Raw genomic sequence first — 24068 nt, 5'->3', positions numbered from 1 at the left:
AGACTGATTGATGGTTAAGCTACCTTGTACACCAAGAAGCGCTGAGCTTCCTAGTATTCAGGCTCTGTAATTTGTTGAAACCCCTGCAGTTCAGAAATGCATAAAATTTAGTGCTCAAGGTCTGAACCTCGAACCGGGTGAGGAGAGAAAACTCTATGACATCTGTTACAATATAGAAAACAGCTACGTTGTGATAGTCATGATGACAATGATGAGGATTTCTGGGGAAAATTATCCCATATGCTCCACTTGCAATGAGATCACTCATGGCTGCATGTACTCTCATTTCTCAGTGTGGCAGCTCATGTGCTTCGAGGGCCGGTTGAGCCACCTGGAGAATTTTGTCAGGGAGGTGTCATATCAGTCCCTCCATCCATCTTAAATCAGTGCGCTTCGGCTTTGAAGCATCGGTAAACACTCAACAAGGCTTTCCTTCTGATAAGCCCCCCATAGCCCCTTCCTCCATTACTCCATGAGCCCTCTGACTGCTTCAGAAATGAGATATTGGCGTTTGACCAATGATGGGGACTCATAAAGAAGTCTCTGAATTATTGATTGATGATTTTTTTTACAGCCTGTCATGTCAGTAGAGTAAAAAACGAGTTGGGGGAGGTTAGATGATATTCTTATAACTGTAATAAAGGTTGCATCTTTCGTGATAAATGGCTGTGATTGTAAGATTGTGACAGCTTTATGCTCTACAATTGTCCTCTGGTTTGTTTTAGAGGTTTGTCCTGACGAGGTCCTCTCCAGAGGGCTTTATTCTAATGGGATACTGCAATGAGAGACTGCCATGGCCTGGTGGGTGATTGATGCCTTGAATAGGGTCTGTCTCTGTGTATGAGTGTGGGCAAAAAGGATGCCCACACTCATACACAGAGACACATGACTGACACATGCTCATCTGTGAGTGTGCACCTTTGAGAGTAAGAGCCACAGAGAGACTTTTGAGATTAAGCTGTTTTTGGTGTTAATGCATCCAGTGATATGTGAGTGTAAACTTTTGTTTATTAGTGTACACGCAAGTTAGCATTCACTCTTTAAATGTGAGTGTTTATGAAAGACCTTCTGGTGTGTGAGGGTGCATATATATATGTTAGTATTCATGCCTGAGTGCTTGTAATGTGTGTTCGATTTTTTGGCAGAGGGTGTTTGAGCCCACCCACGTGTGTGTTTGAGTGTCTAATAATACACAAGGAAGGGTAAGCTACTATGTATGTATATGTTTATACAAGCAATAAACATATTTTTTTAATATGTGTGCATGCTGCTAAGTTTTTCTCCTGAGGGGGCTTCCAGTTAGTAGGTGGGAGGTGCGTTCGAGAGTCTAATCTCTCCTCCAAATCCCTGGAATCTATGTCTTTCAGAGGCAGTAGGTCAGATCGCTCACTGCTCTGCCAGAAGAGATAGAAACAGAGATAGACAGATGGAGGAGGCCAGAAGGTTGGAGAGAGAGGGAGGAAGAAGAGGAGGAGAGAAGAAAGGGAGAGGGACGGAGGGCTGGAAACACTTCCTTGCCTTGGGCCTCTGGGACAAATTACACCAGAGAGGGGATGTCAGTTATACTGTGTTGCTCTAAGACACACACACACACACACACACACACACACACACACACACACACACACACACACACACACACACACACACACACACACACACACACACACACACACACACACATATACATAAGTGTTCAAGGTCTTGAATGCAAGCACACAGGCCAATGTCTGTTCACAATTTATACACAGCCAAGCATGAACAGATCCACCTCCCTAAAATTTTATCTTGTGATAAAAACAGACAAAATGCAAACACATGTACAACACACACAGATTCACAAAAACACACCCCCATTGACAGCGTGTTACTGAGTAACGCCCTAAAGGCCAAAACTCATATCAAACGTCTGAGGGAGAGCACTGAAGGAAATCAGATAATAGAATTTCCTGTGAACTTCCAAAAGCACATATCCCTTGGACTGACTTTGTTGCTATGGTGATTGGCCAGTAAGGGTCTCAGACGCTGTTTGTGTGTGTGTGTGTGTGTGTGTGTGTGTGTGTGTGTGTAAGTGTTCTGTACAACATTTCTTGGGTTGAATTAAGACTTCTTTTCTTTTCAGACAGTGTTTTTCCATTTCTGCTTTATTGGCCTGCGTATACAGTGCAGCAGCGAGTGATGGAAGGGAGGGAGGATAAGTGGCGGAAAGAGAAAGAGAGGATGTGACAAATGTTATAAACCAGACTCAGCAACATGATGAGTAAAGGATGCTCCTCTGAGTGTACCTGGGCCTGTAATTATGGTTGTTGCAGAGTTTTTCCTGTATGCTTAAACCTCTGCCTGGCAACATTTGATCTGGAAATATACACAACGTCTTACAATTTATATCATTAGGTGAGGCTGCCATTGATCAATTTACCACATCTTTCCTTTTAATTAAGATGGCTGCAATTTGTGCTGGTTGTCCTCAACCAGTTATGGTGGAGTGTATAGTATCTCTGTAGAAATTTAGAAAAAGCTTTTGTTCATCATCTATATCATTGCCCCCCACACAATAGAGAAAAAGTCAAAGGATTGTACAGGTTGCAGTTTCACATTACATGATATATGGGTATTAAGGTCCACAAAAGAAAAAACCTATCTGCAGCTGTCATGAGAGGCCATAAATGCATCAACTTTTCTATTTTGGGTTTAACACTAAAAAAGCACCATAAATGGAAAACAGTTTTTAATCAGAATATTTCTGTGCATTAAATGACATTTTCTGCATAAACCAGTGTTGTCTGAACAAAAAAGCCACTAAAGTAAATTGCAATGAAAACAAACAGCCAACATCTGTTCACCCATGTCATGTCTGGTCTTAAAGATGACCATATTAGGTAAGTTTTATTCACAGCTTCACAGGGGTCGTTGGCCTGAATGTAATGACAGACAGGACAATAAAAGGGCGTCTGCCAGTGACAGCCTGAAACAATGCAGAGAGTGCTCACTGGGAGCTGTGAATGAATGGTTTGGAGTAACTGGGCTCTGATAAACATCTGGACATACGTTGGAATGGACTGTTTACTGTGATGCTTCAGAGGGCAGCTTTCAGGATGCCACTGACATGCAAAATGTGTTGGCAAGGTCAACACACACAGGTGCATGACTCAGCTGCACACATACACACACCTACTGGAAAGCCAGTTTCCCAGTCACGGAGGTCCTTTGGCTCTTAAGAGCCTCTTCACAACTGCTCTAAAACATGTAGTCTGTTAAATCTGCATTAGCTTTATGTAACGCCTTTACAGTAGTGTGACTCTGCTGTGTTTGCTCCATATCACATGAGCAGTGGGTGAACCTTAGGGTTAGTTTGGAGCTGCGGTGCCTCTAGTTTGGGATGTAATGTTTACCTTGAGTACCTGCCAGCTTTAAACAGGCCAAGAGCAGTTGCTGTTGTGGGCCTATAAATCCTGTTGAGACATTGTATATGAAATTGGGCTATTGATAAAAGGTTGATCAACCATAGTGTTTTTTGGACAACGCGCTATGAGCGACAGTATTATTGTTGGGGAAAAAAAAAATTTGTGCATGTGACTTTTAGATGTGTATTAAGTGTTATGTTAGCTTAAGTGCATTTTGGTCATGAGTTTATCTAACAGTTGTGCTAGTTACATATAACAAATTATAAAAAAAACTGTAAAACCTTTATTAGACTGTAAATATAACATTGGGGTTCTCCTGGTATGTGCCTGTATAAATATGTTACTATTTACAATGTATGTGTCTTACTGTATCGTCTAAATTTTTAAAATAAAATTCAGTGTGTATTATGTATGATATCAAACTGTGTGTGCACGTACATTTTGCCAGCTGGGTACTCTCTGCTGCTCAAATGTTCGTTACCAGCCTTAACAGTGGGGCTGGTATTGTTTTCAGCTCGTGAGTCTGTGTGTGTGTGTGTGTGTGTGTGTGTGTGTGTGTGTGTGTGTGTGTGTGTGTGTGTGTGTGTGTGTCTGTTTGTGTGTGTGGCATCATGGCAAAATGTGGTCTGTGGGAACTACCACAGAGGCGGTTTTGCTTAATTTGGATACGGGATGGGTTTGTCATGTGTTTATATGTCTGTCTGTGGACAGATTTTGTCACAGTGATAGTGTCACAACACTGCAAGATACAATCATTAAACTTTACAGGTGTGTAGTTGAGATCAAATGAAGGCCGAGTTCGAAGATGGGTGTGGTCCCACCCATGACTACTAGGTACTCATGGAGTAATGTAGTAATAACTACTCAGTACTCATGGGTTGGAACATCAACATGTTGACCGGCATTGCGGCTCCTGTGATCCCATCGTAAGATGTTCTGTGGTTTCAGGAGCAGTTGTTCTGAATGTGTACATTTGCTTGTGTGTCTGTGTGCATACCCTTGTCAAAACGCAAAGCAGCTCTAGAGCCACGTTTGGTTTTGCTCCAGCGCCAGACATCAACTGAGAGTTACCAATGGGCACAAACATTATAGTCTCATTTATTTAGTCTCACTGAAATTCATCAAACTCCTACCATCAGCACAAACATACAAAATATTCCAATGATTAAACAGCCATCTCATAGCTTTCTGTCTTTAATTCAAGGATCAAAAATATGACAATATACAGTACAAGATTTTGCTTTAATCAAAATTTCTTGCTTACAAGTTAAAAATACAGTATTTCAGGTAATTTGTCTTTCTAGCACTGGTAATCCTTAAAAACATTCTCTGGGAGTCTTTCTCTTAGTGGTCTGGTTCTGCACACAGAAAATAGTTAGCTGCTCTTTCACTCTCTGACACACACAAAACAAATAAATAAAGACACAAGTTTAATTCCAATTACTTATTTAATTGAAAACTTGACTCTAAATAACATTTGTGTATCTGAAACAAAATTCAGGCGTTACATGTTGAAAGCCTCATATCTCTAAAAGCCTTAGGATTAAGAACTATAACTCAACTTTAATGCAGCAAAAAAGTGTGCATGGGCCTCATACACCTACTGGTGAGTTTAGGCTTTTAACCTAGGAAGCTTTAAAAAACTACCTGTAAGGGTTCAAATACATTAGTAATACATTTAGTATGGTAGTAACTCATCTCATAGTCATTGCAAAGTTGAAATTTTACTGGAATGGATAATGATGTTTAGATGAACAAGATTTGATTTGTTTATACCACCAAAACAAATGATGTATAACGGCAGCCCTCTAAATGTGTTATTAGGTGCAGTAGGCCCCTGCTGATCCTTCCCTATGGAGCTAATGATATTTGATAGCATCCACACAATAATAGAATAATAACATTCTGAGGTTTTGGCTGGATAATATTTTATTTTTGATGTTATCCAATTGGTTTTGAAAGGGATGGGAGGGATTATATGATGTATTCTACTTATCTGAATCCACAGCAGAATCCTTGGAGGAACCTGTACAATCCATTGACGAAATCCCAAAAAATTTAATTCAATAAAAATTGAATAAAAAAACGTAATAAAAACCCCAAACACTGTATCCTTTATGGAGTTTTTAAAAGACAAAATGGGGATATATATAGACCAGTGGTGTGTGAACACTGGTTTTTGCTGTTTCCTGGAAGCAATGGGGAACAAAATAACAATCCTTCCAGTAAGAAACTGTAATTTAGGAATTAGTGATGCATTCTAACTAGAAATATGAACATAATCTGAGAGAATCTGTTCAATTTGGTAAATCCTGCCTGTGTTCAGGATTGGGGATTTTTCTGAATCTAAATAATGGGTTGATGGCTAATATTTGTTGTCCAAATCCCAACCTAGGCTGCTTTTACATGAAGGACAGATATGGTGGCTGATCCCACAGGTCAAAATAATCTTTAGCAACCCATTTATACCTAAATCTGTATCTTGTTTGTTGTAGAAAGTGTTCCATTACATAAAAGATTTAATTTATAGAGGGCAGAATTAGCAGATGATCAAATTGCACATTGTAATTGGAATACATTTTTATTTAGTTAAAGCAGTTCATCTATTACCTATCCATTCAAACGTCAGTTGAATCACTGAAGTCTAATACACCAGTTTAGCTGGTGCAGCAATATTTCCAATGAGTCTCCATAAGAAACACAAAACCATAAAATTAGTCCACACAGCTTCTGGAACAGAATCCCAGTATTTTACAGTCAAATGACTGCACTGCTGTTGTAAAAGATAATCAGACAGAGGAGTTTTGCTGCCTTCCTGTGCTTTCCATAAGCGCTGACCTACTGCATTTTACAGCATTAAACACTGCTCCTCGAGGACATGTCGCTTTTGGTTGCTATTTTAGAAAATGAGTCGCAGAGAGACACTTTGTGCTGCAAAGGCACAATGACGAGGAAGATATCCACATCAGTTATCTAGGTCATATTTGAATAGTATTATTGGTTTAAAGCTGTTCAAATATGCATGAGACCTAAACTTTAAACAAAGCAACAGAGGTATCATGTGAATCTTTTTTAAATAATTCAAAAGAAGATGCTGTCTGGAGTAATGTTATTGCCACTATGCCTGTTTGTTGTAACTCTACAAAGTAAATTCTTACTAACATGAGATCTCTTGGAGACAGTTCACAGGGAGCTGACATACCGTATATCTATACCAAACACTGTGTGTTACGTGGACATAAAAATTTCTCTGCTGGATATTAAGATGAGAGGATAGTGACCTTTTCAGTGAGCTATTTCATGTATGTTCTTGAGTGCATAAATGCTACCGTGTTTCCCCCCTTTTTCCTGAATTCTCTGACTTTTGAACACAGGTTGTGCATTGTGGATGGAATTGCATTAATTAGATAGCCTGGTGTGTAAAGGGGTGTTCAGTATGTCAGCAGGCATCACTGCTTGTCCTGACAAAGTGAAGACACAGAAGCAAAGCCAGCCTTTCTGGTGTGAATAATGTTCACAGTTTTTTTGTTTTTTCTCAGATATCTTTCTTCCAGGTCCCTCCCCTCCCTCCAGCCCTCCCTGTGTGTCATCCCAATTCTGGGTTTCCCTCTCTCTCTCTTCCAAGTTGGCAGCAGATGTGAGGGCCCTCATCGCTGCGCTGCCTCAGTCTCCTGCACTGTGGTGCCTTTGCATATCTCATGGTGCTTGTGTTCTCCTCCTCCTTTGTCTCCCTCTATCTCCCACCCAGCCTGCAAGCCTCTGACTTCCTCTCCTCTCACTCCCTCAAGACGCTGCTTTTAATTAGAATTCAACTGTCAACACAAACCCAACCCCCACCCCAGCCCAACAGAGTTCACCTCTGGCCCTTTGACTTCATGCTCACTTGCAGTAGCAGCTGTGTTCTTTTCATATTCCTCCCTAATTGGTCACTGCATATACAAAAAATTTGCTTTTTGCCTTATGTTGGCAATTTTCACTCTCTGCCCAGTTGACTTCTCTCAAACTTCTCTTCCACTTTCTTCCCTGTCTATCTCATAAACATCCTGCCTCCTCAATCTCTTTTCTCTCACTCTTTCACTATCAAGGTCTTAAAAATACCTGCCCTGACCCTGCTTTCTGCCGTCTTCTTGATTTCCCTCTTTTTCACATCTTCCTCCCTCGTTCCTTCTCTCTCCTTCTTGCGGGTCCTGTCAGTGTCTCATGGTGTTCTTGCCAAACTTGTCGCTAAGCTGCTGGATGAGCAGAGCCAGCTCCCCAGCAGCCTGGGACTTCTCCTCAAGGAGCTCATAACGGAGGCTGGAAATGTCTTGCTTGATCTCCTTCAGCTCACCTACAACACACAGACACCACAATCAGAACATGTGAGCATGAACAAATACAGACATGTCTGCAAGTAAGCACTTATCTACAAGGTCACGAAACTGTGCTATAGGTGACATGTGAGTATATGCAGCCATACAGTACAGACAACACAGTCATATACAGCATGCACCCCTGCATGACTTCATTTCATGGACTTTATCTCACACATAGACACATACACACCACGACATACCTCTGGTCCCGCACATGCAGTACATACACTCATGCACACACATGCCCTAAGCAAATATGGAGACAGTGAAAGTGGGCCTTAACGAAGAGCGAATTTTTACCTTCATTGACTTCATCGCTCTCTCTGTCCACTTGAGCCTTCAGCACATACCGCTTAATCAGGCGCTTCATGATCTTCTACGAGGAGGAGAGGAAAGGAGAGGATTTAATCGAGGGAAGGTGACAAGGAGACGAGACAACACATGGTGTATTTATCCAGCAAACAAACTTCTCTAATCAAATTTTTTCTAACCATGTGCTCTTTTGTGTTGCACATGCATATGTACTGTACATATAAACAAAATCATGCAGAAAGTGGTAGAAAACAGCAGTGTGTCTCTGAGATGGTGTGTGAAATGTTGAATATTGATCTGCAGCTCCTGCAGACACTTCCAAGGCTCAAGCAGTCAATCCCTGCATATAGGCACTCTGGAAATGGGTCGATACCTTACACCACACATACAGCCAAACACAAATGTCTAATCAAGTGACATCTCAATGCTTGATGTTTCTGTGCTCTTGTGTATTTGTGTGCTGGATGAAAAACACACACACACACACACACACACACACACACACACACACACACACACACACACACACACACACACACACACACACACACACACACACACACCAGTGAAGGAGGTTACATTTCCCTTAGGGCAAAGGTGAAAGGCACAATAAGAAGGAGAGCATCTTACCCCGCAGGTCTCTCCACAGTGCGATACCGAGCTCATTTACCGAGTGACTGCTTTCAATCTCCTTCAAACAGCTCATTAGAGGCATTTTCAGTCTTATTCTGATGCTCTCTCTCTCTTTTTGCCTGTCCTCCTCTCCCTCTTTCACTCGCAATTGCTCATTCAATCCTTTGTTTTCTTTCAGCCTATGCTCTTTCATCGAAACTCTTGTAAAATTCCTTCCTCTCTGTTGTCTAAAATCACCTTATCACCCTATCACCCGACCTCCCTCACTCTTCCTTACCTCTTTCATAGCAGTCTCTCTTTATCTCTTCCACTCCTCTCGTTTTCCCTCTCTATATCTCTTCCTGTCATCCTTTATCACCCTCCAGCCACCCCCACTATATTCTACAATTCCTCTATACTTTTATTTTATATTCCTTAGCCTGCATGTTTCACTCATGTCTTTCTTCCTTTTACTTACATCCACTCATTCTTTTCTGAGATTCTCCATCTCTGCTTTGTCTCATCTTCACTCCACCCATTCTTCACTCTCTGTCTTACCTGATATCTCGTTGGGTGTTTTCTAGATTTCCTGGGGATGAACTCTTCTCCTGGCCGTGGGTAAGACCTGGAGCGCTCATCCTGCTGAAACAGCAAGATACAGACAACAGCCCAGCGTTAACGTCACATTTCAGGGTTGAGTGATCTTCCATAATGAAAGCTTTTGAAAAGCGTGTTAGAGGAGACAAACCATCAATGAAATGCAGGGCACAGTGTTTGTATCTAATGCACACTGATGTCTTCAACGAGAAGGCAAAGTGAATCGACAGCATCACTTGACCAGAGTGAATCTCTATTAACTGACTTCTACAGTAGATGCCTTCCACGTCCATGACCTTGCTTTGCAGCTTTTGTGTCACTTCAGCACTGTAGTGTCAAAAACAGTTTAACTTAAGTGTGGACACATGCAACTAGTTGCTACTCTATATGCACTAAAGCTGCAGAGGCCTGGAGATATATCAACATAATAGCCAAATAATAAAATAATAAAATAAGTATATATACAACATGGAGAGTTTTGCTTTTTCTAAAGAAAAACTGACAAAGTTTTAAAGTCTAAACCCATGTTTTCGGCTGTGAGCCCTGACAAAGCCAAATCACACTGGTTTTTAAAGTTAAAGAATGTTCAATTTTTCTACGAGTGCAGCTGAATTTTTCAAAATAATAAATGTATGACATACGGATTGTACATGTATAAAAACAATTCTGAATGTGTCTGCACTAAATAAAAAACAGATTCAATCTAAAATACCATACATCATAACCGAGAAACAGTACTGAAGTTTATCATACAACATCTCTACCAGCCCACAGTATATACTGCCAGAGGATCAATTATGTGCTACAAGTGTCATTTATAAACTGAGGATTTCAGTTACCAGCCAGGGCTACATTCAGGGATACATTCATTTTTGTCACCCTGAATTAGTTTTTCATTTTGCAGGCAAACTGATCTCATGCTGAAAGAACAAAATGTATATTCAATTTTTTATGACTTTCTTGAAAACAGAACACCTACTGTAAAACAAATTATTTCCTATAGAGAGGCTAATTAATGTTATCGACTACACACTGTTTTATTTAACACCACATGGCAACTACTGTTCCAGCTTCATGTCAGTGTGAGGAACACATCTTTTATGCAGAGGTTTACCAAAGCCCAGTTGACAAAGCTTGAATCTCTTTGTACTCTGTGATCTAGTTCCTATCAGTAACCTGTCTTTGTTGGCCTCTGTGCTACCATTTTACTGATATTCGTTTAATTTTCTTTTTGGCAAGAAAGGAATTGTCCTAACTACTGTGAATAAATGAAAGGCATATTCATCATAGGACCACATAATCAATTCCATATACAAATGTTCATTAAAAAAATAAATTACCATGGGCTCAGTCAGTTCCTCTTAAATATACACGATGCAATCATTAAAATTGGTATTTCACCAACCACTGACTTATTAATCTTTTCTGAACATATACTTCATTGAAACTAACATAACTAGTTTTCAGTTATCAGAATCAGAAAAACTTTATTGATCCCCGAAGAGAAATTGCGTTGTTACAATTGTTTAAAAAAAAAAGGAAAAACAATTATCAAATAATAATAATAGTAGGGAAGGAAAATAGTCAACAATAGTCAACAATAATATATACACAGTAATTATCATCAAGTAAGCATCACTTTTCTCATATGGTGAATATCCCCCATGAGAAACGTGGACGAAAAAACTGAGAGGAAAAAATTACTGACTCAGAAAGAGCATGCTCTCTTTTCTAAATCTCACTTGACATTCTCGAAGCTGCACTGTGGTCGGGGTTGAGCTAATGTATCGATCGTTTGCTGCACCTGCTTGGCTCTGCAGCTGAACTGTCAGAACTGCAGAGAACTTTAGTGGCTGACAGAAGCAGCAGGGTGTAACCCAACTTGTCCCTGTCCGAACCCTGCCCAGGCATTTGAGCAGACGCAGGCACATCCAATGGCCTGACTAATAGCTTAGTTGAGGCACTGAGGTGAGCCATTTGAGCTGAGGAATCAGACAGAGGTAATGCCCGTGGACGAGGCCAGCACAAAGATTGATTCTGTTAAATGGCCTATGCTATTTTTTTCTCCACGCAAGACATTCTTTTCATTACAGTGATTTTATCTAGATGGACTGTTCTTGAGAGGGAGAAAGTGTGAAAATGAACAAAGCTTAAGTCTCATCCCAGGCTTTCAGTGGGAATATCATATATTTCCTGGGACTTGACCACAAGGCCATCTGAGCACACTCTACATACTGTATTACATGCGCTGAACATGCAGTAACTGACAGTCATGCTATAAACAGTCAGGCCTACTCATATATGTAAGTCCACTGCAGATGTTTTTGATGCAGTTAGCCAGCTTTTCGTTTGCCCTTTCTCCAATTTCAACAATTATTCTTTAACTAAAGCCACATGATAAATAAAAATAATAGCCTGGAAAACAGGAATATTGGCACTAAATAAGTAATAAGTGTGTCAATACTGATGGTTTGGAAATCATTAATCAACTATTCTTCACAACATTAAAAATATTGTCTGCCCATTGCCTATCAGTTGTTACCTGTCACACAGGATAATGAATGTAAAGTAACACAATAATTCTCAGTTGAGTTTGTGTCTGGTATTTGTCATGAGATTAGGGATGAAAAAGTTCATGACACTGACCTTTGCCTGTGAGTTGAGCATGCCCATCTCCAGCTCGTTGTTTTGGCGACAGCCGTTGGCCTTGCAGAGGCGTATCAGGCAGGACCTGACGCGGAGGACCAGGTAGTAGAAGGACTTTGGGCTGGGAACCAGGTTGAAGGGGGCAGGCAAGGTGCGGCCCTCGTCAAAGTAGGAGAGCCACAACTTGGCTCGGGCAAACTTCCACTCCACATCAGCATCCTCCTGCAGAGACACACAGACAGAGACAGAGGATGTATTTGAAATAAGCAGCGCTGGTGACGAGTGAAGTCCGTAAAAATCCTCAGAACACAAAGATGTTTGAGAAAAAATGGTTACACCCTTACTTTTAGTAGAGGGCGAAAAATTATCAGTGGAATTCCATGCCTTACTTTTGGAAAGTCCAAACAATAAAAGCTACTTCGCAATAAAAAATTGCTACAGGTTATCACATTAAATTGTAGTTATGAATATTTAATGTGAATTACTGCAAATTAAGGCAGTATTTGGTGTTCTAAATAATTACATATTATATGTAATTATTTTGAGAGAAGCTATGTTGAGTTAAAGCAATCAACTTTTAACATCAAAGGATCTTTCTAGGAGAACCAAACAACATACAATATCTAATCCACGTGACGATGCTTGTACATAGCTACTAGAAAATAAACAACTGAACACTTGTCTGTTCCCTGATTCTCAGCATTGTTGTTTTTTTGTTTTTTTAAATCTTTGTGGGATATAACATTAGCAAGGAAAATCACATCTCATTTGGATTTTTTTCCAAATACCTCAAAATTCTTGCAAAAAATTAAGTCAGTTTTCTTAGCATGTTTGGAAAATACTACTAGTATTGTTTCTACCTCAGTTTTTTTTTTTTTTGTGACAGCTTTCCAGCTTTTATTTTGTATTCTGTATTTTTGTTTGTTGCCACTGTATTGATCTCTCACAGCTAGTGGTGAATTCAATTGAATCTCTAATTCTCCTGCAGGCACAGAGGAGATCTAACAATGATCCCTACTGACTTGTTGACAATATTGTACCCTCTGTATGTTGTCTAACCATGTTATTCAGGTACCTCTATCTCCTGGTATGAGCTGTTGATCATGGCAATGAGCATGTTGAGAAGGACTACCACCATGGTGACATTATAGACACCGTACAGGACGTAGCCGATGTTCTCTATGAATTTATGGTCGTACTTCAGCACCACTGAGATCACTTCAGACAGCCCGAAGATTGACCAGAAGAGAGTCTTAAAACTCTCCTCCACACTGCAAGAAAAAGAGAGAAAATGTGACTGTAATGAAACATGATAATGAACACACACGAAAAAGCAAACCATTTTAGCAGGAAATTGCTCTTTCAGTCATACACATGCATACAAACACACATAATGGATTTTAACGTTGTGGGGTTTATGAGGAGGCACAGATGAAATACCTGATGAGTGAAGTCAAATTTGAACTCAAGATCCCATTTCTCTCTCTCTCACACACACATAAACATATACAGCTACCCTACAAAAATACAAAAATACATCACATACACACACATTAAAATGTTTAACTTCTGCAAAACTGAAGAAGCAGGAAGTGACTCAACTTCAGCATTTGAGAGATTATTTGGTTTATAGAAGACAGTCCGTTAAGTCTGCAGCCTTGTCCTATTTCAACTTTTACACAAATTGGATACTGAATGTGTGTGTGGTCTTTTTTGGGTTGTCACGGCTGTATTCAAAAAAGATATATGAAGAACCATTTCAACCGATGGTTCATTAAACTCATTCAAAACAGTGACTATTTTCAAAATTCATGGTGGTCAAATTGTCTGTCTTTTAAGACAGATATCTTAAAAGACATCTGTCTTAAAGTTTAATTTGAATGTCATTGTGAGTCAACGTTCATTGTAGAGACACCAGACAGTGGTTGTGTGTGAAATTCGTACAGTTCTTGAACTCCGCCTGGCTTTTCCCTCTGACATTTAGATATGATAAATCAAGCACTGCTAACATTGTTCCATTTAAAAATGTAGTGTGAGGTCCAGAGTCAAATATCCATTCAGCCTGAAGGATAATTCTCTGACACTGGCACAGTGAGTGTTTGTGTGCCAGAGGGTTGAGGCAGAAGAAGAGGAGACAAGGGAAAACAGCACAGAGCTGCAAGTCCTGTGAACATTGACATTCAGATACATGTCTGTCGTTAAATATTCCATGAGCGGCAAGCAAGGGTTTGAGAGGACAGTGGGGGGCTTAGTAGGGAGGAAGAAGCCGCCTGGTTGGATTGCTGGAGGGGATGGAGGTGGAAGGAGGCTGTGGGGAGAGAAGATCTGTAGGATCCTGATCTGGAGCTGTGGGCATCTTCCAAATTAACATCTTTAAAGAGAAGCAGTTTCATTGGCACGCAGAGAGCTAGGTGAAGGCACAGAGAAAGGAAACACTCTCATATGCGTAAAAAGGGACAGACACAAGCACACACAGGCACAGACTCTTTCCTCCTCTCTCTCACACACATGAAAACAGTGACTAGAATGGGTACTTCAGCTTCAACCTTTCAGAGAGAATGCAGCAAAAACTCTTTATCTTTCAAGACTAGATCTGTGAGAATGTCTGTGTGTATTTTCTTTACCTAACTAAGATGTAAAACATCTAAGAATATGCTCTACGTTTGTCCAGCATATTTTTGAAATAATACACAGATTTTTCAGGAAACATTTACCAACACACTGAGGACTGATCAAACGCTGTAAATACTTAGATAGTTAAAACCTCCATTACTGTCTCTTGATGTATTATGTTTAGCATAGTACAACGTCGTTCATTTTTGTTGCTCATTAGAAACACTTCTCTTCAATGACTCCCTTTATCAGGCTGGTCTTTGGGTGCCTGCATGCAGTAAATATTTCCTGTGCCTCTCTGAACTTTAGCTGCATGGCATGATACATGGTCAGTATATACCATATATTTACAGCTTTTTACCCCTAAACGGATTATTGTTTCTCTAAACTTCAAACAAAGCCACATGTGGAAAAGACATCCCATTTTCATTGATTGATTTCTCCGTGTTAACATGTATTGATGGTCTGCTCACCTGCTAACATGACAGATGTCCTTATGATAATCTGCCTAGGATCACTGCTAACCTGCATGTTGATAATATGGATAGGGGAGGTTATGTACACCGCTTTGTACTGATTGCTGATCATTGTGTTAACACGTCAAGAACAGTTGCTCACATGATGGCATGAAAACAAACAGGTACTTTGCATTTTTATTCCATTTCAAAATAAAACATTTTTCGTTTTAAGAAAAACTGCTACCGTAAATCTATCCGTCAGTATTTCCAAACCACATAAGACTCTACCTTCAAAGGCCCTTTCTCAATCGGTGTCTTACTATCAATGATGCCGTCCTACATGAACGCACAGTTTTCTGCCACAGTGAGAATTGCTTTGTTTATTTCACATTTAAGATTTCTGTTTCTTTTTTTGCTGTGTTTTTGTCATTGGTTTGAAGTGACTGGGACTCAAAACAATGGTGTTACATACTTCTCTGCACCAATCGACAGTCAGAATTAAACAAGATTTGGATCAGAATCTGATTAAAGTTGGAGGCCACTGTCAATCAAATCTGATCAAACCGCACCCATACACTGCCGATGAAGCAGATTAGTTGCATTTGGAGAGTTCAATCCTTAGTAGATATTATCTAAACATGTTTTTAAAAGTTGTTGTTGTTGCTTGCTTAATCTTGAATATCTAACGTTATAAATAAATACTGTAGTTTTCGGGTGCTTTAAATATTTTGCATGGAATCAGAAGTCTAAGATTTCCTGAGCACAGATCTTAGTGTTACCATTTTGCAAAACAGGCATCTATTTTGTAATGGAACTTCAGCTCTCCAAACATGATGTAGTGCAGGCAGCAGGATGTTCTGCTGGTTATGGAAACAATCTTTCATCTGTGAAACAAAAGGTGACAAAAATAATGTATTTATCAATTCTTGTTAAGAAATTGTGTTTTATACTGAGGCTAATAGCAATAAATCTGCTTCTGACCAGAGAAACATGCAGGGACAATATATAACCATAGAATTTTTTTTTTCTGAACCGCAGTAGCATTTCAACTGGTTGACACCAACCCCACCAAGTTATTTAATATCAACTTTGAAAATGAACTTCGATGCATAGGCATGCACATTACCATCATAAGCGCCAACACATCACAGTAAAATAGGGAACCGGAGGCATGTGTGAACAAAAACACATCCAAAAGCATTAATAGTAGTTCTCAAGTGCTTTTCTTCTTTGTGTTGTTGTGATAGATGGCCTAGACATCAGACAGGCCATTGCTGCAAGACTGGTGCAAACTAAGGCTGTTTTAAACAATACCATCTTCTCACTTTATATTCACATCACACACCTCCACCATCTTATTGTGCAATCAAGAGAACTGAGGATGGGGATTTTGGTGGTATTTTGAGCCTTGTCTCTTTAAATAATTTCTCGTCACTTATCTGGAGCCTCTCTATCAAGATAAAAACGCTTGCCTTTGGCTTTGAAATATGAAAAAAAAATCTAAAAAAGAGGAAAATCATCTAGTCTTGATTATGTTATATCCTAATTATCTTTTTAATAAAATGATTCCAGCTCTCCTTCCCACTCGTGTGAAATGCTCACTTGATTTAGATTTTCTTTTTCACAAAATGTGAGTGCAGATAATGATGAGGGGCTTTATTCTGGGCAAAATTAATGTGCCATAAAACCTGACACACACAGGACTAAACACACACACACGATTAAAAAATTACACACTCAACCCATAGCATCTTATTTTAATACAGTGTCCTGTTCATTTGTTCCCAATCAAACCATCCAAGTTAACCATGTATTAACATACATGGCTACATAGTACATTACACCTCCTTTCTTCTATCCATTATACAGTAATACAGACAGAATATGGATAGAATATATATGTATCTTCTTGTTGATTCATGGGTGGCCAGTGCTGCTGTGCATCATCATTTCTTTTGCTCACCTTGTTTTCTGCTTATTTAATTCACTGATATCTGTGTGACATACCTCTCAGGGAGCAGGGAATTATGGAAAATCTTAAATTTATCCTTTGAAATCACAACATTGATGAATTAAAATTTGTCTTTTGGTAATGTTAGCCAACGTACTGGTCATGTGTGTATTATGCAATATCCTGTTACTAAGATTGATGAGATGCTCAATTGTCTAGGTAATGGAAGTTTTTTTTTAACAACTTAAGAATGAGATTATTTCATTTCATGCATGTGTGTGTGTGTGTGTGTTTTATAACAGCACTGTACCATTGTACAACTGGCAGTGAATTAGCAGGGACAGTGGGAATCTGGGGACAGAGATGGACAGTGTGTTATTATCTGTTATTTAGAGTGGCAGCTTGCAATAGGCATCACGCAGCATGACGGCTTCAATGCACACACACACACACTTACCCCTGCGGGACAGTAAAGAACTAACTCTGTTACTCACTCTCTCTCTCTCTTTACCACAAGCATACACACATTCATGCCACGTACAGCATGGTGTGTGTCTGTATGTGTGGGAGACTGGTGAGTCACTTCGGCTCTGCAGGAGCAGTCCAAACCCAATCATCGACAAGCTCAAATCAACCTTTTCCCCCCACAGACGTGTTTTCGGTCTCTCTTGCTTTATGCTTAATGTTATTCTTTGTCATTGTCTTAGCTCCTCTCTCTCTCGTTAATTTTCTCTATCTCTCTCACCCATTTTCTCATTATATTCCCATTGCCATTGCTTTTATATCTTTCTCTGAATCACCCTCCCTCCCTCTCTCATGCTCTCTCCAACCCAGCAGCTTTTAGCTATTTCTGTCAATCAATCTATTTGTTTGATTTATACTTTTCTTTTTTCATTATTTTCCTCTCTCATATAGTTTTCATCTTTGTTTAATCTGAAGCAATATTCTCACATTGGCAGGATGTAAATGTAAATTTAGACTTTGTGAATGGCTGCACCCAGCTTTCTGCTCTGTCTCTCTCCTTCTGCCCTTCAGTCATTAGTGAGATATTAAATTTCTCCTTCTTGATCACCTCATCTCTGTTTTTTCCTCTCCTCACCTCTCCATTCCTCTCCTCTCTGACAGACAAGTAGTCAGACAGACAGGCAAATATAGACGAAACATCTTTAAAAATTAAACCGAGTTTAACTTTCTATCTGTCGCACTAACGGAGTTGTCACCATGGAGACAGCAGAGGTTGGGCCTTGCCCACCTCGGCTTTTAATGAATGAATGAATGCTGCTCCAGAGAGATGCCTGGTTTCCTTACTGTGTGGGTTTGTGTTTGATAGAGAGACAAAAAAAGGGGGGCGGAAAGAGAAAGGGGAACTGAAAAAAACGTGTGTCTCATGAGCGTGCTAAAAGATGAGCAATTAAGTGTGTGTTTTGATATTGACATCAACTTTTAAAAATTTACCTGCTTCCTCGCTGTCTGTTTGTTTTTCTGTCTCTCTGTTAGCCTCTGTTAGTTGAGATTGATTTTGGCTACTAATATGTGTGATATCAGCTAGTCACACTGAAGGTTCCTCCAAAAAAACAGCTGGAAATAACCTTTTTTTTCTTTGCACTTTTCATTTAACAGTTAAACTGTTAATTGAAGTCAGAAGAACCGCAAGTGTCAAATCATAGCTTAGCAACCATAACTTGGAAACTTTGGATTTCACCACACGTTGAAGCAGTGTGCTTGGGGCTATAGTAAGACTGACACTCATACTCATACCTATACAGATAAAACGCACAAGTGCAAAAGTTTAAGAAAAGGATTAAATAGTGTTTCTTTCTGCTCTAATGTCAGATGCAAACCGGGGCATGTCAGGCTAACTAGCTTATTACATACAGCAGTGACCAGTCCCACCATCAGCAAACATATCATGAGCTAACTACATTATTTTGTGGGGTTTCAGGTTATGTAATACTTCCACTGTGTGGGAGAAGGACTTGAATGCTGCTGTGTCACGGCGTATGTATCATTAGTGGCTCTGTCCTGCTCTTTATTGGATTTGGGGTACTTTATGCTCTAGCAACACCAGCCAAACTCATTACCCACGGTATCATCACAGCGTTATATTAGTCAAAAACAGTGGTTTGAAAACATCCTCGAAGCCTTTTCTCCTGGAACATTGAAAATGAAACTGTTAGAAAATGTGGACAGTAAAAAAAAAAAACTATAAATCTCTGTCTTGTTTGTACAAGTATTGAAGCAGCAAAACAGGGTTATGTTAGAATGAAAAGTTAATCACAAATATTACTATCATTTTCATAGTAATTTGTTTAACTAGGTAGCTAGCTACAGCTGATGAAGTCTGCTTGCAACAGTCATGTTTCAGCCAGCAACATAAGTGGTTGTTGACTAGAAGTATATTTACATTTACATTTACTCATTTGGCAGATGCTTTTATCCAAAGTGATTTACAGGTGAGGAACCACACTAAAGCTTCAGTAAAGAAGGCGACCTTGAAGTAGGATAGTAGGATAATAGTGCTACGATCTAGATCTATTCAAAAGACAAAGTGCAGGGAGATCAGGTAAAGATGTGCACCTAAAATGTGCAGTAAGCGCTAGTTAGGCATGTTAGGGCGTTAGGAGAGGAGGTGCCCTCGGAAGAGATGAGTCTTCAAGATTTTCTTGAAGATAGAGAGGGACACAACTGCTCTGATAACATTTGTTAGCTCGTTCCAACATTGGGGAACCACAGACGAGAACTGTCTGGACTGTGATTGTCTTGTGTGCAGGGATGGCAATGCAAGACTACGTTCCTTGAAGGAATGCAGTGACTGAGAAGAAGCATAAGCCTATATGATTGGGTTCACGTAGATAGGTGCAGACCCAGAAGTCACTCTTTAGGCAAGCATTAGTGACTTGATTTTGATTTGAGCGGTCATGGGTAACTAGTGGAGGGCAATGAGAAGCGGAGTGACATGTGCCCTTTAAGGCTGATCAAAAACCAGACGCGCCATTGCATTCTGGACCATCTGTAAGGGTTTCACTGTGCATGAAGGGAGTTCCACTAGAAGGGCATTGCAGTAGTTGAGGCAAGAGATAAGCATGGCCTGTACCAAGAGTTGGGTGTGTACTGAGTCAGGTTAGGCCAGATTTTTCTTATGTTGTATAGAGCAAAGCAGAACAACCGGGAGACAGCGCTTTGCGTGAGATGCCCATATCAGAGAGTACAGGTAGCATGATGTGGTAGCTCACCGTGTTGAAAGCTGTTGATAGGTCCAGCAAGATAAGGACCGAGGACTGAACTGCAGCTCTGGCTGCCCTTAGGGCTTCTTTCACAGACAACAAAGATGTTTCAGTGGAGTGTCCTCTCTTAAAACCCGACTGATTTGGGTCAAGGAGGGTGTTCCATGAGAGGAATTCTGAGACCTATTTGAAAACCGTCCTTTCGATAGCATTAGATAGGAATGGTTGGTGGAGTTGGTGGAACAGAGGGCAGTTCCGGGAGGCATATGGTGAAGCTAATGAAATAGCGATCAGAGAGGTGCAGAGGCGTGACTGTTAAGCAGTCAGTGGCACAGATGAGGATGAGGTCAAATGAGTATATAATGGACAGGAAGTCTGCAGAACTGGGTTTGTCTAAATGGATGTTCAGATCACCCAGAATTAGTAACGGACAGCCATGTTCAGTAACTGAGGACAACAGTGTATCTAGCTCATCCACAAAATCAATAATTTATCCTGGTGGACGGTAAATGACAATCACAGAGACTTTTCCTGGAGCAGAAGCCCAAGGGATAGCTGGTTAGCATAGGCAGGAATGAAATCAGCTTTGTTAACTGCAGATTGACAGTTCCACAACCCAACGGGTATGGAGGCACATGTGGGTGAGGACTGTTACAATGACCGGAGGTTAGCCAGATTTCTTTGCCTCTTGGCATAGTGATACTTTTTGTTTATGTTACAACTGCAGCCTGCACACGCCCTGTGAGCTTGTCCAGACTTTTGGATTGCAGTGTAATTATGTATAGTCTTTCTCTGCAATTTGTATGACCTTTGGATTAGCAGAGATATGGTCAAAAGGATTGTTTTTTGTGTTTGTTCAGCCCCACCTGCTGCACAGAAACTCACAACAACAAGCCGAAACCTAGCAGCAATAATCTACAATTAATGTGCTTTGAAGGGGTAGGAAGGACACGGTACCCAGGAATATTTGTGAATGAGATAAATAAGAGGTGGCACTTGTGTTACAACTATAGCCTCCACATGCCCTGTGAGCTGTAAGAAACCTGCTCTTGTTTTCTTCTAACTGAAGCTCTGCTCTGGAGCTCCTTAACGACAACAAAAGGAATGAATATCTGTACAAAGATTATGTGTCAAATCGTGGTCCCAGTGCCATTTCAGAGGAATTACATATCATCAAGAGGGTAATTGAATGCTTGACATCATTTGTCATGATAATGCAATAATTTATTGAAAAATAGGGATACTAAATATTGGCACAAACTAAAACTACTGGTCTGGACACATTTAAAAGCCTGTATTGGACACACTGCATGAATGCATTCTTTTTGGTTATGTTTGTCTCTCCCTTCTCTCTGTCTGTCTCGCCTTAATTGTAATTGTGTCTCCTTTCCTCATTTTGTAATTCAGATGTGCTGGACTGGTAAAGGTTGAAAAAGATGCTTCTGCCTTGCCTTCAGAACTAATAAATTCTCTGTTTTGCTCACGTCGACTCTGTCTCGGGCATCTCTCTCACTCTCAGCCACCTCTTATCCTTCTTTCAGACCCTGTCTCTCTCACCAGGATCCCTGTCTCTCCACCACGTTCCAACTCTATCCGTCACTCTAGACTCTCTTTCACGCTCTCTTTGTTTTTGTTCTCTTACTCCTGACACTTTCTCTCAGTCTTCAATTTGGCTTCAACTTCACATTCTTGCATACATCTTCATCTCTGCATTTCTATGTGCATTCATTTATCCATTCTTCTCTCTCTGCATCCCTGCCCTCTCTCTCTGTCTCTCTCCATTTCCATTGCATTATATGCCTTTGTCCTTGGCTTTAATCTGATATGCTTCCAATCTTTCTTGTACCGTCTCAGCGCTCATTGCATCTTTCAATTCAATTCAAATACATGCATGTCTCACTAGTAAAGAAGTCCATGTTGCCAAAGCAACTTAATGACTCTAACGTACATAATATAAAATACCACATTATGGTGTATGAACAGCAATTAACGGGAACAGGTTATAATCATTTACCGCTGGAAAAAAGAACAGCTGACAAAATCTGTATACTGTACATGCTATATAAATTATTTTCTTACCAACTTTTTAAATGGTTACTGATGAAACGTGCACAGTCGATCTGTGCTAAGCCTGCACTTCTGTCTGCTTGACTTTCTCTCATCCTCTCTCATTCTCTCTCCCTTCTTTTCCCTCCTTTGTCTATGCATCCTGGCTGGTCTCCGACATTTGCCTGAACAAACAGCCAAGCCAAAAACACCCTCTTCTGCATCTGTATCTACCCCTGTGGTTTTCTTCTCATCCCTCTTTCCCTCCATCCTCTTGGTCTTCCCCATGGACTTTGTCTCCTTAGTTCGTCACACTGCTGTTTTCTCTCCCTATGATTGTGCTGCTTTATGCACTTTTATTTCCACTGTTTCACTTCAGCATCAATATAATCATTGCCTTGATTTTTTTCAAGGTCCTTGACACCCTGCTGTGTCTTTTTCTTTTACTCTTCCCCAAAATATGCATTGCTTCAACCGCTGATTATTTCAAAACGTTTTCCTATTCCATCCACATTTCCTTTTTTCTGTCTTTACCTTCCCTGTCCTCTCCCTCTCTGCCACTCTCTCTTTGTGCAGTGTTGTCATGCATGGCTGACTAGAACATAGAGACGGGTCCACTGCTCCACCAGCACTGTCCAAATCAAAATCCTGATAAGCGTGTATCTGTGTGTGAATTGATCTCTGCATAAATGTTTGTTTGCCTACCTGAGCACCTGTTATAGCATATGTAAAAACAAACAGTGAGAACATGGATTTGTGAATGTGCGTGTATGTGCATACCCCTTTTGTGTGTGTGTCTCTGCTTAAGTGTATTTGCACATATGAGAACATTACTGCGTGGACACTCAACAAAGAGCATGTGTTGTGTGTGTGTGTGTGTGTGTGTGTTTTTTAAGTGTGTCAGATACCCGTCTGAGGCTTCATGCCTCTGGGGATTGGTTATGTGTGGCCTTTACCGCTCAGTATTTATTAAGCCCTATACAGTTGTGCATTTATGTGTGTGAGTTTTATCTTGTGTGACTGTGTCTATGTGTGTGAGAGAGCGTGATACCCTGAGCCTCACTCCTCTGCCATACCGCACCCTTCGTCCCCCACCCTGAGTGGCCCCTCCTGGGATATCATTACTACCTCCACCTGGCTCCCTCCTCATCTTCCTGTATCAGAGCTATCAGACCAACCCTTTCTTCTGCCCTCCATCAAACATGCCCTGTCAGATCTGTGTGAACACACAGAGAACTGTGCATGAACACGCACACATTCACATCGTCACAAGCATATGTTCTTTGCTGGGTGACAGAGGGAAAAGAGATAGACAGGAGATTGTTCTTTAGAAAATTCACAGTTTTCGCACAGCATAGGCAGTCTTATTATTAACAGTGATTCCAAACATATCAAAGTCATACCTAGTAATTGACTTACGTGGGACAAAAAAAACAAACACGCACAGACACAAAAGAATCATACAAAAAATGTTTTGCAGTGCACAGACTACAAATTCTGTGAGACAGTTATAGACAAATTTTGAACAAAAAGGTTGATTAGATTAAAATAACAAAAATAAAAATAGTATAAAAATAAAGGCATTTGCGCAGTCAACCACTTTACAGACAGATTGAGAATTAAAGCCAGGCTGACCCCTGGTGGTGAGAGTGACAACAACAACACAATTGAATGGGTTGCTAAAAAGGTCTCTATGCAGCCCCCCCCCCCAAAAAAAAAGTAAGTCTGACAAGAAATGCAGTCAAAGGTTGTTAAGGTGATCAGAAGTGATTTCTATTTTCAGCCTTGCTGTTGATCTCTAAAGCAGAAGGGAGAAGTGATAAGGGGACAATGTACAGAGTGGGATTGTA

At 40.3% G+C, this 24068-nt stretch overlaps 1 protein-coding gene across 2 annotated transcripts in view; it reads right to left on the bottom strand.

The window, feature by feature from the left end:
- Window positions 1-7387: 7387 nt before the first annotated feature.
- Window positions 7388-24068, bottom strand: part of trpc7b (transient receptor potential cation channel, subfamily C, member 7b) — a 48111-nt gene continuing 31430 nt past the window's right edge. Inside the window, exons 8-12 of one of the 2 annotated variants that reach the window (XM_040120077.1) lie at window positions 13002-13197; window positions 11927-12148; window positions 9242-9325; window positions 8060-8135; window positions 7388-7734 (exon numbers count right to left, since the gene is read on the bottom strand). In XM_040120077.1, coding sequence (XP_039976011.1) covers window positions 7595-7734; window positions 8060-8135; window positions 9242-9325; window positions 11927-12148; window positions 13002-13197 — 718 coding nt within the window. In that variant the 3' untranslated portion in view covers window positions 7388-7594. The remainder of the gene's footprint in view (window positions 7735-8059; window positions 8136-9241; window positions 9326-11926; window positions 12149-13001; window positions 13198-24068) is intronic. The other variant, XM_040120076.1, reaches the window with a different exon arrangement.

Source organism: Xiphias gladius, chromosome 23 (assembly GCF_016859285.1).
Source record: "Xiphias gladius isolate SHS-SW01 ecotype Sanya breed wild chromosome 23, ASM1685928v1, whole genome shotgun sequence".
NCBI classification, from domain to species: Eukaryota; Metazoa; Chordata; class Actinopteri; order Istiophoriformes; family Xiphiidae; genus Xiphias; species Xiphias gladius.
This window is presented reverse-complemented; position numbering and strand designations above follow the sequence as displayed.